At 36.8% G+C, this 16,722-nt stretch overlaps 1 protein-coding gene across 2 annotated transcripts in view; it reads right to left on the bottom strand.

Moving 5' to 3' along the window:
• Positions 1 to 16,722, bottom strand: part of LOC100722908 (RNA 3'-terminal phosphate cyclase-like protein) — a 290,503-nt gene that overhangs the window by 253,309 nt on the left and 20,472 nt on the right. For both annotated transcript variants that reach the window (XM_063250674.1, XM_003472188.5), the window contains exon 2: positions 74 to 145. In XM_063250674.1, coding sequence (XP_063106744.1) covers positions 74 to 145 — 72 coding nt within the window. The remainder of the gene's footprint in view (positions 1 to 73; positions 146 to 16,722) is intronic.

The following is a 16,722-nucleotide window of genomic DNA, read 5'->3' as shown; positions in this document are numbered from 1 at the left end:
TAAAATGAAGGAGAAGCAAAAACAGTTAATAGCAGGCACAGGTGCTTTCAGATTGGACAGAAAAGGAGCTTACCTGTTTGGTTTATTTCAATTCGAGAACCATTAGTTATTTTGTCCAATAACCTTATGAAGCTGGCTTCAAAATCTGTAGTGAAAGAGAAAAAAAGATTGGCCTTATGTGAGAACATATCTGATCCAGATGATACAGCAGAGGATGGGCTACTTCTCGTATCACTACTGTGTTTTCCTCTGAAATCATGGGCTGGACTTACAGCAGTGAAAAAGAATTGACTCATATATATATATGAGTATATATATTTGTGTGAGAAACAAATCAACTTTCCCATTCCATAAAAAAATAGCATCTTTATCAGCAATCTAACAAGACATTAACTAGAACTGCAGAAAACCCATTAACCTTTGATGCCAGGTGGACAAGCTAAATAAAGTCAAGCAGAAAGTATTTCTCCTTGCTCCAGAATGCCTGAGGGAGGAGACAAAAGAGGAAAAGCCTTCGGTTTCACAGACAGACAGACATCAGTGCCTCTCCCTTTCAACAAAATGTTTCTTTTTCCTTCTACAACCAGTAGTTCAGGGAGTTTTTTTTTTTCCCATTAAAAGAGTACTTGAGTAAAGTTCAGTATAACTGTTACCTATTTTTAAATGCATGAAAAAAGACCAAACGTTAACAAATGAAATTCTCTAGGATTATGTTAATTTAATTTTGTATTAAATATTTATATTTCAATGTTCAAATTTGTTTCAATTCCTTTTATGAACCGATTATTATCTAAAGTATAAATGAAGTCATTCTTCAAAAGAGAAACAAGGAGAAAAGGGAAGGAAAGTACTGCAGAAGGAACAGGGAATAGAGTCTAAATGTGAAAGTATGGGAGGATATGGGAGGTGACTCAGGCAGAATTACCTACGTGCTCTGTCCTGTCCAAGCAGATCTTATGCTCACATGTACACACACACACACACACACACACACACACACACTCCTAGCTTTAACCTCCAGCCCAGGAACAGGGAAGAAAGACCAACTCTTCTGTCACTGAAGGCTCTATAACTGCCAGATATTCCTGTAATAAACAAGCAGTTTGTGAGCACAGAGCTCAGCAGTCACCTAAACTGACCCCAAAGGGTAAGCCAGTCAACTAAGCAATTCTCATCTACCTGGCCTGTTACTTAACACTGGCTCATAACTCCTGTCATAGCAGATTCTGCAATTTGTATAAAGAGCATCCAGCTAAAAGTCAAGGAAACACCATGTAGTAAAATTGGCTAATAACAGCTGCAGCATTTTGAATATTTACTTTACACCATACATTTTGTCATTTAAACCTTATAAACCTTGAGGTAGTGAGTGTCACTCCTATGTTACAGAAGGCTGAGACCCAAGATTACCATCATTGTAACCTGATCAAACGACCAGCAAGTGACAGAGCTGGGATCTGAGCCCAAACTAGTCCTTCTCCACGTTCTCACTCTTAACCACACCATGACACAGTTTGTCTCTACTCCATTTAACCACTTGGAGCCAAGCTCTTACTCTAGAAAACATGCAGGAAGTGACTTACTGAAAGACCTTGCAGTCAGTGTAAAAGGTCCTCAATCAAAATTTCTTTTTAATGAAATTAAAACAGAATGGACCACAGTAGTCCAGTCCCCTTTTTTTGCAACTTTACTTTTCAGTTCCCATTACCCAGTCACCGTCTAAAAATACTAAATGGAAAATTCTAGAAATAAAAAATTCATTAATTTTTTTTTTTTGTCTTTTTCCTTTTTATCGGTACCAGTATCAAACTCACGACTGCCTGCTTGCAAGGCAGGCACTTATGCCACTGAGCTAAATCCCCAGCCCCACAATTCATTAATTTTAAATTGCATGTCATTCTGAGCTGCCTGATGAAATTTCACACCATTTACTTCCCTTCTGCTGGGGATGAGAATCATCCCTTTGTCCAGTAGAGCCAAGCCATATATATTACCCACCCACTAGTCACCAAGTTGCCATCTCAGTGATCAGATCCACTCTTTTGGTACCACTGTTATGGTCAGGTAATATTTACTTTACTTAATAATGGCCCCAAGGCACAAAAGTAATGACTTCAAAGATAAGCATGTATCACAGGAAATTATGTATAGGAAAAAAATGTAGTACACATAAGGTTCAGCTACTATTCACGGTTTCAGGCATCCATTGAGGGGCTAGGCACGTATGTCCCACAGAAAAAAAGAGTACTAATATATATTGAAGTAACTACACACAATACACAGTTCATGAAACTAGTTTCCATTTAACTTATCTTCGTATAAGTTATATAAGCAGAATCCTACAAATTTTAAAGCAACTGAACTATTGAGTAGAATTAGAAAGTATATCTAGGGTTTTCCACAGAATAGTCTATTACTTTAAAAAAAAGGCACAATTTTTATCACAATGTCACTTTCTTGTCAGGTTTATAGCAAATGCAAAGTACTGCACATAGAAAAACAAAGTCCTTACTTTGCTCAAACTTTCTAGGTGCCTAAATGAAAAGAACAAGCAAAGCCTAAAATTAAAATCCCATAGTTTTTAACAGATTAGGAAAGGAAAAAAAAAAAAAGGCAACTCTGATCTTAAAAATGTTTTGTTTTGAAACCCACAAGGGAGGGGCTGGGGATTTAGCTCAGCGGCATAAGCGCCTGCCTTGCAAGCAGGCAGTAGTGAGTTCGATCCCTTGTACCAATAAAAAGGAAAAAGACAAAAAAAAAGAAATCCACAAGGGAGCTTCAGCATGAATGTGGTCAGAAATGCCCAGCAGAAACATGAGTAGGAAGAAAATGAACACCATCCAAGTCACACGAAACAGATAATTCACAATCAGTAGTTCAAAGAAAAAGACTCAGCTATTTCCAAAGTCGTGCAACAGTGAAGATATAGCTCCATCACCTGGTATAAAAAAGATCTCAAGTTCACCTAAGAGTAAGATCAAAGTCCCCAGTTTTCTTTAAACCAAGATGCACAAGGTTCCTTACCCGTTCGCCTCCCACACACCTTGACTCTTCCCTGTCAAAACTGTTCCTAAAAATACCAGATTTCAGATATCTAAAAACCTTACAGGAAAAATTTCAAAACAAACACACTTTTGCTAGATTGTTTAAGAATACATAACATAGTTATAAAACTACACAAACAATCGAGGTAAATGCCAGAACAATCAGGACTTCGGTACCATGAGGGACATGGAAAACAGCTTTGAATGAGAGGAACTACACAGATGTTGGTCTATTTCTTGACTTGCATGAAGATGACATGTATGTTCACCTTACAATTCCTTAAGCAACATTTATGTCTTAGGTATTTCTCACATTCTTATATAAAACACTGTAAATAAAATTTTGAACTACTGGGAGACTTCGGTGAAGATAGCACAACGATGACCAGCTAAAAAAATAGCCTCTTGTAGATTTGGTGCCAAAACACTGAAATACAGAAACATGAAGAGAACAAGAAGGAGGGAACTAGGGCTGGGGATTTAGCTCAGCGGCATAAGCGCCTGCCTTGCAAGCAGGCAGTCATGAGTTCGATCCCCGGTACCAATAAAAAGGAAAAAGACCAAAAAAAAAAAAGAAGAAGAAGGAGGGAACTGGGTCCCCAGGACCTAAGGGGAATCTGAAGTGAGAAGCAAAGCCTGTGGAGAAAGCAAGAAGAGAGATTTCAACACAGAATGAGGGGGGTGGCAGGCAGCACTTTCTCCCTGAGCCTAACTGCAGATGGCGACCACTGGTGACTCCAGAGGCCTCCACTGAGAAATGCACCTGTGTAATGGAGAACTGGACACAGTGGATTGTGGTGGCTGGTGAATTATTCATGTTCAGACATCTTCCAGGGAAAGGCAGTTGGCTGGGAGCCATCTTGGAGGCAGTCCAATGGAGCTGAGACCTCAGAGCAATAGCTGGCTCCATCTAGCAGCTCCCAACGTCAGAGTATGGGAGCCACGTTCAATTTGGAGGAATTTCAGGAGCCCAAGTTGAGCTGGTATGATCCAACCAAGTTCAAGCCAGAGGGGACGCAGACTGTTGCACGGGTTGAATGGGTCTGGTTCCAAACTCACAGTCAGAAAGTGACCTGACGTCACAGAAATAAAGGTAAAGACTCACTCCACTACCCTGCCATAAAGCTACTGCTGGCTTACTGGGATAAATCAACACACATGTGGACTCTCTGGACATGTTGTCTATCAGTGACTGCAGAGACAAACCTTGAAGTGGACGTGTGTTTTCTTTTTTTCTCTTTTCTTGTCTTTTTTTTTCCATATTGTTTTCATTTTTCATATTGTTTATGTGAATATGGTTTCTAGTTTTTTTGTGTGTAGTTATTCTATCCCTGTTTTTACTTCTTCCTTTTCTCTTTCCCTTCTGACTTCTTCACAAGTTTCCAAAGTTTGCATAATCATCCTCTTTTGTTCTCCAGCTTTGCTTCTATTGCTTTCCTCTTCTATTTCTCTATTTTTCCCCCAGCCTCCTTTTAAATTTTCCCACCTAAGGGTAAAAATCAACATTTTGAGAACTTCTTTACTGCATACAATTTTCTAGTTTGTTTTAAATTTTGCTATATAACCATAAATCTGGTTCTTATACTACTGTTACTGCTGATTGTACCACTTTAGCCACAGTGATACAACTGCTGTAATCAGCAGTTCTTCCCGGTACACCAAGACTCAGATTGCCTAAAGGTCATAGAAAATCCTGTACACAAGTACCAAAGAACCAGAGGCTAGGCCAAGTAGGCAACAACTTCTCATCCCCCAAAAATTTGAAGAAGTAGGATCTTGCAGCAAACTCAAAACCCAAAAGCCAGCTACACCTGAAAGATACCTGAGAAGTCATTTTTTAAGGATTCTAAATAATAGCAATAAAGCTACTCACCATATGGAATTTATAAGCATTAAGTCAGGAATTACACTAAAAACAGAAACACAGAAAATGAGAAGACACTTAAAAAGATGGTATCCCAAACTTCCAGACCACCAAAGGCAAACCCAGCGGTGATGAGGTGGAACAATCTAAAAGCTTTCCACCTGGACTCTGTGAAGTCGTAGCAACAAACAAATTAATGAAGCTTTAGAAAAAGTCAAATCAGTTAACTACACAGATGATAACATGATTAGTGACTATAAAACAGATACAGATTTAAAAAAAAAAATACTGCAACAGAGGAAAATGATGGAAACCATGAATGCCCAACATAGGAAAGAAATGGAAACCATGAAACAGATTCAAACATGTATCCAGGAGATTAAAATTTCCAATGAAAGCAAAATAAAGCAATGTGAGGACAGAATATCTGATATAAAGCATAGGCTTGCAGTTAGCAGTCATGAAAAGAATTCTTAAAAATAGCAAGGAACCACAAGAAATCAATCTAATATCTACTAGATGATATAATGAAAAATAACGAGATTGATTGAGCTCAATGGAAAAGAAGGAGACACTGCAGATGATAAAAAACCAGTTCATAGTTGCCATGGCAGAAAACTTCCCTGGAAGGGAAATAAATTTGACGTAGAGATAGAGATAAATGAGGATTGTGTAACTCCAATTAGCCATGATCAAAAAAAATCTACACCAAGGCATATACTAGTCAACATTCCAGAAACTTGAAATAACAAGACTGTTAAAAGCAATTAGAGAAAAAGAAACAAATCACTTCTAAAAGAAACTCCATCAGAATCACGGCTGACTTCTCAACATAAACTCTGAAGGAAAGCTTGAAGTGAAATATTTCAAGCCCTAAATGATATTAACACACATTGATATACTCCACAAAACTGTATTTCAAAACTGATAAATAAGATACTTCCATGATGAAGAACTGAGGAAATTCATGAGCACCAACGTAGCACTTGAAAAATCAAATAAGCATTAATACAGTTGTATCGGGGGACCTCAATACATCTCTATCACAAATAAGACAGATCAACTAGACACAACATCAACAATGAAATATGTGAATTGAACCAAACTTTTGAACAAATGGACTTAGTAGATGTTCACAGAGTGTTCTACCCTACAACATCAAAATATACATTCGTCATAGCTACACACAGGACATTTTCCAAAATAGATCACATAATGGCTCATAGTACATGGTTACAAAAATGCAAAGGAACTGAAGGTATCTCATGCTATTATCAGACCACAGTGAAATGAAAATTCATTGGAATTCAATGGCAAAAGAACTTCATAAGTACAAGGAAATTAAATAACACCCTATCTGAACAAACAATGAAATTAAAAAGGAAATCAGACACTTCCTACAATTAAATGACAATGCCAGTACAACATACCAAGACTTATATGACATGATGAAACCAGTCCTATGAGGGAAACGCATAGCACTAAATTCCTGTATCAGCAAAACACAACGAGCTCAAATAAACAACTTATTTGAATGCTGAATCTTAACCTTCCAGAAAAAGAGCAAGTCAAGCCCACAGCTCATATGAGGCAAGAAATTTAAAGATGAGAGCAGAAAATAATGCAATGGAGACCAAGAAAATGATATCAAGAATCAATCAACTGAGCTGGGCATGGTGGCTCATGCCTGTAATCCCGGCACTCGGGAGGCTGAGAGGGGAGGATCCTTGCAAGTTCGAGACCAGCCTGGGCTACAAAGTGAGCTCAAGGCCAGCCTCAACTGCACAGCGAGACCCTGTCTCAAAAAAGACAAAAAGAAAATAATAATAATAATCAATCAACTGGTGTTCTGAAAGATTAAATAAAACCGACAAACCCTTAGCCAATTTTATCAAAGGAAAGAAAAACTCAAATCCATGCAATTACAAATGAAAAGGGTGAAATCACTACAGTCCCTGCAGAAATCCAGAAGATCATCTATATCTAGTTTGAGAACTTATATTCTAATAAGATGGAAAATGCAGAAGAAATTTCTAGACAGATTTCTAGATACATATGAATTACCAAAGCACAATCAAGAAGATACAAAAATTTTAAATAAATCAACTGTCAGTTAATGGAATTGAAGATGTAATTAAAAACCAACCAACAAATAAAAGCCCAGATCCTGACAGATTCACTGCTGAATTCTACAAAACAAAATTAGAGATCTAATACCCTGTTACAATGGAATTGAAAGGAAAGCAATACTGCCAAATTCATTGCTAGAAGCAAGTCTTCCCCTGATATCAAAACCAGAGAAAGACCTGACTAAGAATGAGAATTACAGATCAATCTCCCTAATGAACATAGATACAAAATTCCTCAATAAGATACTGGCAAACAGAATGCAGCAAATCACCAAGAAAATTATTTACCAGGACCAAGTGGGATTCATCACAGGGAACTAGGGATGATGCCACATATGCAAATCAATAAATGTAATATACTGTATTAACAGAGTCAAGGACAAAAACTATATGATCATCTCAACAGATGCAGAAAGAGCTTCTGACAAAGGTCAGCACCCAATCATGATAAAAAGCCCTACAGAAAGCTGGAATACATGATCTTTCAATCAGATAAAAGCCATCTATGACAAACCAACAACCAGCATCATAATGGACAACAATTGAAAACTTTCACTCTAAAACCAGAAACAAGACAAGGATGCTTACTGTCACCAATTTTATTCAATATAGTTCTGAAAATGCTAGCCAGAGCAATTAGGTAAGATAAAGAAACAAACGGAAAAATAATAGGAAAGAAGTTAAATGATCATTATTTGCAGATGACATGATATTCTACATAGAAGACCCCCAAAAATCCATCAAAAACTTCTAGATTTAATAACCAAATTTAGTGGCATAGCTGGATACAAAATTAACATTAAACTATTGACCATCAATTTTGAGATTCCTTAAGTACCATTTCCCATGCCTAACCCTTGCCCTTTTCTACCTTCAGAATAATCTTCTGGGGTAAGCTCATGCTTTACTTAGTGCCTGTGTGTGCTATAACACAAAATGGCAACCCGGCATCTAGGGAGACTGAGGTAGAACGATCAGAAGTTCAAGTCCTACCAGGGCAACTTAAAGAGATCCTGTCTCAAAATAAATAAAAAGGAGTGGGGATGTAGCTTAGTGGTAGAGCGCCCCTAGGTCTGATCTCCAATGCCATTAAAAAAAAATTAAATGACAAAAACATGATTCAAAAAAGGAGAGTGGGGGAAAAATACAACTTAAAATCTACAGTTTCTCAGGTATGATGGCACACATTTGTACTTCCTATTACTCTAATTGAGAGGCTGAACCCAGGAGGACACAGCAAGTTCGAAGCCAGCCTAGATGACTTGGAAACCTCATCTGAAGTAAAAATGGCTGGAGATATGGCTCAGCATTCCCTTGGAGGAGTAGGGAGACTTCCAAAAATATAAATTTCATTAAGCAAAACTTCAATTTAAAAGTATTCTAATTCAAATATTTACATTTGAACTGATTAAATCACAGAACATGTATCAAGATTACTCTGTAGCCTAATAATTAATGAGTTTTTTAATATACTGTACTGATATAAGTCATCTCCAAGGAAGATACAGATGATTACTTATGTGAAAAAGGAAAAAAAAGCATATACACACATATATAAAATCACATATATAGTTTTTATTTTATTATGTTAGTATATGTTTTATTATACTCATTAATTTATATACTTGTATACTTTTAGTGTGTGTGTGTGTGTGTGTGTGTATGTATAATTTGCTTGTTTATGAAAAAATAGTCCTGGAAATAAATGTAACAAATTAGTAACAACAATTGCTTCACAGAGAATAGGCAACAGGAGAAAAACTTTGTGAACTCTTTCTCCCTTTGAAAAAAAGCTTTTTTGAGATGGGGTCTCATGTAGTCCAGCCTGGCCCTGAGATTACTATGTAGACCACTATGTAGTTTGATCTCAAATCTGTGGCAATCCTTCTGCCTCAGTCTCCCAAGGGCTAAAATCACAGCTACACACCACCACATTGGCTGGAACCTATGAATTTTGAGTCATGTGCATGTACTTTTTAAATCATGTAAAATTTCATTTAAGATATAAACAAAGGTACTGCAACACACCTTAAAAAGCTAATAAACTTAAACTTAAGTAGCCTAAGATATTTATAATATAATGCAGCTATTAAAAATGTTTTTATAAGCATTACTTACACAAAGAACACTGTATTAAGAGAAAAGTTACAAAGTAATGTGTACGATGTGATTTCTACTTCTTCAGAGTATCACTGGAAAACAAGAGAGCAAACTAGTTGACAAGTAAAATTAGTTGCATCTTAAATCCAAAAGATAGAAATTATAAACATATACCCAATTCTTATAGTAATTATAAGATGTCTACTCACTGGGAAATAATGTATATTATATATGTATATATGTATACACAGAAATATATAAAAATATTTTATATTGTTAATGTTAATAAACATCTAATTATGATCCAGTCAAGAGAAAATTGCAGAACACAATAAATTATCTTAAACAAAACATATTTCATCAAAGTATATGACAGCCTAACAAAGAAACTTAGGACTCAAGAAAAAGAAAAAAAGCAAAATAAAACTAGCATTTAGAAACAGAAAAAAATGATTTACCAAAAAAAAAAAAAAAAAAAAAAAACATAATCTCAAAAGAAGAGAAACAAATTATAGTTTTTTATAAAACAAGCTGGCTCATTAAGAAAACAAATTAATCATTTCATTTATTTGAAAATGATAAGAAAATATGACTCAGTAACAAATTTTAAAGTTTAACCAGTAACAAAAATTAAGGGCTTTTACTGTAAATTATTCATTATTTATTAATACAGGTAAAGTTAAGAAATAACAATATAAGTATCTGTAATACATGACAATCCAAAAATAAATAAAAAATAACTGACAATCTAAGACAGATAAAACAAACAAAAGATACAAAAAGACCCAAAACAAAAGTAATGAGAAATATCTACAATAATAAACAAAGATGGGGTTTTGTGGCGCATGCCTCACAATCAGTGAGACCATGGAAAACTTTTTCAACATTAAAAAAAAATTTCAAAGTACAGGAACAGGGGATACAGCTCAGCAGCACTGTGCCTGCTTGGCAATCACGAGCCTTAGGTTCCATATCAGGCAAAAAAAAAAAAAAAGTACAAAAAACAATGTGCAAAGACAGTAAGTGCCAACCAATTCAGAACATCACGACAAACCAATTACAAGCTAAACTCAGAGAGACCAGATGAAAATCCTAAACAAGTTTTAAAAAGAGATCACAACATATTTTTAAACTAGTCACTGTGTTTAAGAAGGGTACATTCCAGAAACAGGCTGCAGATAAAGCATAAGAAAAACTACAAGATAATTAAATATATAAATCTGAAATGAATCTTAATAAAATTCAAATGGTAAAGTTTTTTAAAAAGGTATGACAGATGAGTTTGTTACATATAACAAAGAGCTAAAATTTTTAAACAGAAGCTTTTGAAATTAACAGAAAATACCAAAATCTAAATTCCTTATTTACAGGAGATCTGCTCACAATCCAGTGGCTACCTGGAGCAAGGTAATCCTGAACCCTGTATATACTACATGTCTTCTCCCATGCACATACCTAATGTTTAATTTCTAAATCAGACCAAATAATAGATTAACAAAAAATAATAAAATGCAATGATACTAACAATAAACTATAATAAAAGTTATATCGATGTGGTCTATTTTATTGTACTACTGACCCTTACTTAAGAAGATGTAAGATGTATGAGACACAATAAAAGCAGATCTAAAGGGAAAGTATATAGCCATGAATACTCACATCAGAAAAACAGAACAAACCCAAGTAAACAACCTAATGATGCACCTCAAAGTTCTAGATAAACAAAAAATCCAAATCTAGAGCTAGTACAAAGAAGATTTTAAAGATCAAAGCAGAAATCAATGAAATGGAGAATAAAGCAATAAAAAGAAGCAATGAATCAGAGATGGTTTTTTTGAAAGAATAAACAAACCCTTAGCCAATCTAACCAAAAAAAGGAAAAAGACAGACACAAATCAATTCAATTAGAAATGGAAAAGCAAAACCATGACAGATACCACCAAAATCCAGACAATTATTAGCAATTACATCACAAACACAAATGCCAAAAAAAACCTGGAGAACTCAGAAGAAATAAAGACATCCTTAGATATACATGAAATACAAAACCTGAACCAAGAAAAAGCCAAGCATGATGGCACATATCTGAAATCCCAGCACTTGGGAGGTTGAAGCAGGAGGATCACTGAGTTCAAGGCCAGCCCACGCCCTTCAGCAACAGTGTAAAAAAAAAGAAAGACTTAGGAATTCTAAGTAATCCAGTAACAGGCAATGAAATTGAAACAGTAAAACAAAACAAAACAATCCCATCTCGCTCCCAAAAAAACCTGACAACTAAGGAAAGCCCAGGACCTGATGGATTCACTGCCAAATTCTACAAGAACATCAATACACCTCAAACTCTCTAGTGAAATTGAAAGGAAAGGAATACTGTCAAAATTACACCTGGAATCTGGCATTACCCTGATTCCAAAACCAGATAATCAACCAAAAAAGAGAAGCACAGACCAATCTTTCTAACTAACATAGGTACAAAAATCCTCAACAAGAAACTGATGCCGAGTGTGGTGCTGGACATCTGTAATTCTAGCACTCAGGAGGCTGAGACAAGAGGATCCCTTGAGTTTGAGGCTATCTCTGACTACAAAATGAGTTCAAGGCCAGCCTAAATGGCATACCCCATCTCAAAGAGAGGGAGGAAGGAGGATGGAGAGAGACAGATAGTAAGAAAATAAGTTAGTTACTGGCTAACAGAATGCAACAGATTATCAAACGATCTTATGCCTTATGTCAAATTCTTATGCCTTATGTCAAATAGGATTCATCCCAGGGATGAAAGGATGGCTCAATATATTCAAATCAATAAATAACTCATCACATAAACAGAAGAACAAAAAAATCACATGATCATTTCAATAGACACAGAAAACAAAAATCCAACTTCTGTTCATGTCAAAAACTCTGAAGAAAATAACTTGATAAAAAAAGCACCTACAAAAAATATGTAGCTAACATATAACAGTGAAATACTGAATACTTTCCCACCTACAGTAAGACCCAAAGTAACCCTGGTTGGCTTTCACTACTCATCATGTTTAAGGTTCTAGCTAATGCATTAAGGCAGAAAAGAAAGAAAGAAAGGAAAGAAAGAGAGAGAGAGAGAGAGAGAGAGATATGAAGGTAGGCAGACATACAAATCAGACAAATAAAATATTTCTATCTGCAGATGACACAATTATCCCAAATAATCTATGAAAACAAAAACCCTCTTGCAACTAAAAAAAAAAAAAAATTGCAGGTTATAATATAAATGCACAAAAAAGAAGTAGAACTTCAGACTGGTATGGTTTAGATTTACAATGTCAGAATGCCCCCAAAAGGCTCATGTGTTCAGAGGCCGGCCTTTTGGAAGGTGATGAGATCTTGAGAATAGAATCATTGCCAATGAGTGGCTGAGTGCATTTTTGGGAGATGGGGCCTGGGTGGAAGAGGTGTATCACTAAGGCTGTGTGGGACCTGGAAGGCTCTATCTCCCTCCCCAGCTCCTCCTTTCTCTCTGTGCTTCCCAGCTTTCCTCTGCCAGACCCCACCATCACTAACTTCCTGCCTAGGAGGCAGCCAACTATGGACTGAATGCTCTAAAAACTGTAAGCCAAATAAGCCTCTTCTTTAATAATTAAGGGGGTCAGGTACTTTGTCCCACCAACAAGCAAAGGACTCAGACAGTAACTTTCCATGGTGAAAACACATGGAGATCAAAATTAAAAATCCTTACTTTAACTGCTTAAAATATTTTCTTATAAACTTAAAACTGTATAGGACTTACCTGCTACAAACTACAAAACAGTGGTAGAAGAAATTTTAAAATACCTAACTAAATAAATGGAGAACCAGATTATACTCATAGACTGTAAGACTCAATGTAATGAAAGTATCAATTCTCTCCAAACTGATTTAGGTTCAATATAGTTCTTTGACCTACTCCCAGCAGGGCTGTTTTTTTATATTAAGATTATTCTAAAATTTATATGTAAAGTGGAATATATAAAATGTCTTTGAAAAATAAAAGTTACCTTGGAACAATCAGTCTATCTGATGTTGAAACTTACAGAAACCAAGACTGTGCAATACTAAAAATTGACAAGTAGAATGAAGAACTCAGAAAGAAACCCATAAAAATATGCCAACTAATACTTTTACAAAGTTGCAAAAGCAATTTAGTGAAAGAGTGACATTTCAACAAGTGGTGCTGGAGTGTTTGGAGATACACAAGGAGAAAAATAACTTCAACCTAATAAGCCTTGGACAGGGGGATCAAAATGGCGGCTTGCTAGGGGATCGAGCGAAGAGTCTCTCCGGAGAAATCATACTAGAAGCTAGAATATGACAACATGGAGAGGGCCAGACAAATCAATAGCGATTCTTATTAACCAAGACAGTGCAGCTGGAGGATTTAAAGTCGTGCTGAGACCGTGAACGCTGATAACGGGAGGCTGCAAATCCCGCGCCTTTAAATCAACAAACTGACCCGTGGACCCAACAGGAAAAGCTGTGTTGCTTTTGGTGACTGCGGGAAACTGAGACCTGGGACTCCGAGTAGCAGCCAGGACTGCACTGCTGCACCAGAGGAGATCGTACAAGGCTCTGGAGTTCTAAATCTAAACGGTGCGCAGATAACTGACCGTTCCGTGCTGTGCCGGGAGTGCAGGAAAGGTGGGCAGCTTGGTGTGCGGTGGACCCGGAATGAGGACCTGCGCCGGACTCTGGTGAGTACTGGGAACCCCGCGGCTGCTGGGGTTGGCCAGAGAACATCTTGGAACTGGACAGTGCCCACCACCACGGGGAAATCAATAACACAGAGTCTGGCGGCAGACATTTTAGTGTTAGGCAGAAACTACAGCTCGGTGACATCACCAGATCCCCCTGTAGGGAGGGCTGGTGGAAGACATCCTGAAATTTGGCAGAGCCTGATTATGTGCTGGCTTCAGCTCCATTCAGAGAACTAGTGGGAGACATCTTGGATTTGGGCCGATCTGCTGTTCTGGAGCTCCTGTCACAGAGAGGTCTGGAAGAGAACAGCTGGGATTTGGGCAGAACCCTGTGCCATAGTGACATTAGTCAGCTGCTTCTGGTACAAAGAGAATTGGCAGGAGCTACTGGGGCTAAACCAAGCCTCTGCTTGGGGCCCAATAAGCGGATACAAAATAGTCACAACTCAGTGACATCCAGAAAGTACAGCCTAATTTATGGATTAACGGGCACAGAGGCTAGAAACTAGCCTGTACCACCCCTGCATCCCAGCCTACCCCAGATAACAGTAAGTTGGGGAGGAGAGCAAAAACTCAAGTCAACACGCTTCTGAAAGGCCCTAAGCAATTCGAAGAGGGCCAGAGAACCCCAGGACAGTCTGAAAGAAACCAGAAACATGACAAGAGATAAAAATTTTAAAAAAATCTCCAGCTGCCCAACATGAGAAAATAAGCCCAGGAGAAGTAAACACAGAAGAGAACAAGCACAGTAACCATCCAATACTCGACACAGCATCAGCTGAAATTAAAAAGTACCTACATGATCTCATAGAGGAATTTAAAGCTGTACTTCTGATCCAAGTGAGGCAAGATATAAAGAGATTAATTAAAGAAATGACAAGCCCCGCCCAAGAGAACACAGATGGAAGAACTGAGGAAATCAGAAAAGAGAAACTTCTGAAGAAGAATTTAAACATAACTTAGAATACATGAAACAGATCCAAAGAGAATATCAGAAAACTAAAAACTCCATTGAACACTGGCAAAATGCCTTGACAGAAACTAAAGACAGCCTTCTGAAACTTGAAGAGAGATTTATGGCATATGATCGTGAAAGAAAAAGCCTCTTAAAAATAACAAGGAACCAGAAAGAAGCAATTCAAAAACTGGAGGATGACAAAAAGATACATAACCTAAGAATAAAGAATGTGAGTGAGGAAGCAGGAGCAACCAAAAATGAAATACAAAAAATATTCACAGATATATTAAAGCAAAATTTCCCATGTATAGCAAAAAGAAATGATATCCAGATAAAAGAGGCATACAGAACACCAGCTACCTACAACCAAAACAGATCTACGCCTAGACATATAATAATCAAGATTCCAGAAATCCACCAAAAGAACAGAATATAAAAGCAGCCAGAGAAAAGATGCAGATTACCTACAATGGGAAAACTATCAAAATAACAGCAGACTTATCAACACAAACTCTTAAGTCAAGAAGGGAGTGGGGAGAAATATTCCAAGTCCTGAAAGAAAAAAATATGCAACCAAAGTTCATATACCCATCAAAACTCTCTCTCAAAATTAATGAAGAAATAAGACACTTTCAAGACAAGGAGGAACTGTGAGAGTTCATGGCCACCAATCCAACCCTACAGAGAGCGCTGAAGGACATTACAGAGAAAGAGAGGAAGAGATACCAGGATTCCAGCAACAGTGGCAGAGAGGCCTCAGTGAACGGGGCAGACAATGGAATGAGGGAATAAGGTGGACAAATTATAGCAGAAAAGTGGAGTAGCAGACATGAGGCAAAGACGGTAAGCTATAGTCTTTAGTATAGACAGCTCTGAAACTATATTTAAAAAAAAAAAAAGCAGAGGTCATTGTTAATGGTGTATAACGATTTAAAAGACACAGTAGTCCTAGTGCCATATTTAGTTTGAATTTAATTTGTTCTGGTCTGTCCACTCATGTCAGATTTGAGGGCACAGACCTCTTGAACCAAAAATAGCAGGTTATACCATGGTAACTATCCCTACTTTCCTATGAACTTAAACTGAAATCCTGTATTACTTACATTGTCTTACTATGACTGATCTTAATTGAATCTGAATCATAAGACTATGGGTTGGCCTTGGCTGATTTTATTTGAAATTGGTATGCTTGTTAGCATCAACCCTAAAAGTAGAGGCAACTACTCTGAGCATGACAAGTTGTAAAGGATATCCATACTGGTATTAATTAGTAACAGCTCTCAAATCCTACAATGCTGTCAAAGTTAAGTTTTTATAAAAATAGGTGATACTATGTTTAACTATAATAAGCCAGTGTTGTGGACAAATCTATTGAAAATAATAAGAGAAAACATAGTAGCTACGGAAGATCATTTATATTGTAGTCTTATATGTCTTATCCATTGCATGTTTTTCTAGGAAATTGTTTTGCTGTCTTGCTATTACTTGGTTTTCCCTATAATACAGAGAGGATAGATATATATGTAGAAATTCACACATGGGTTTTTTTTTTTTAATCATTTACAGGAACAGATTATATAATGCAAGATGTAAGGAACAGATACTCTGAGGAAGAGACGCTGAGAAACCCGAGGCTTATTTTGTAGCATTATAATATAAATTCTAACAATCTATTGTTTGCTGATTAGAATGACATTGGACTGGTTTTTTGAGTTCAACTTCAGCATATGTAGAGATGGGGACAGCTATCACAAAGAGAATGAGAGATGCGATGGTAGTTACTATTGTCTTCCCTAATTTGGAACTTGAGGACCTAAAAAGACTTCATCATCCTGTAATGATTTGATTAGTTCTATAATATGCAATAAGTATATAAAGTGGGTGAAGATAGGGACAACTATTTGTAAGAAACTAGAGA

This window comes from Cavia porcellus, unplaced genomic scaffold, assembly GCF_034190915.1.
Source record: "Cavia porcellus strain 051 isolate PalLab524CR breed Dunkin Hartley unplaced genomic scaffold, mCavPor4.1 scaffold_1, whole genome shotgun sequence".
NCBI lineage: Eukaryota > Metazoa > Chordata > Mammalia > Rodentia > Caviidae > Cavia > Cavia porcellus.
Note: the sequence above shows the minus strand (reverse complement) of the source record. Positions and strands in the feature narration are given on the sequence as shown.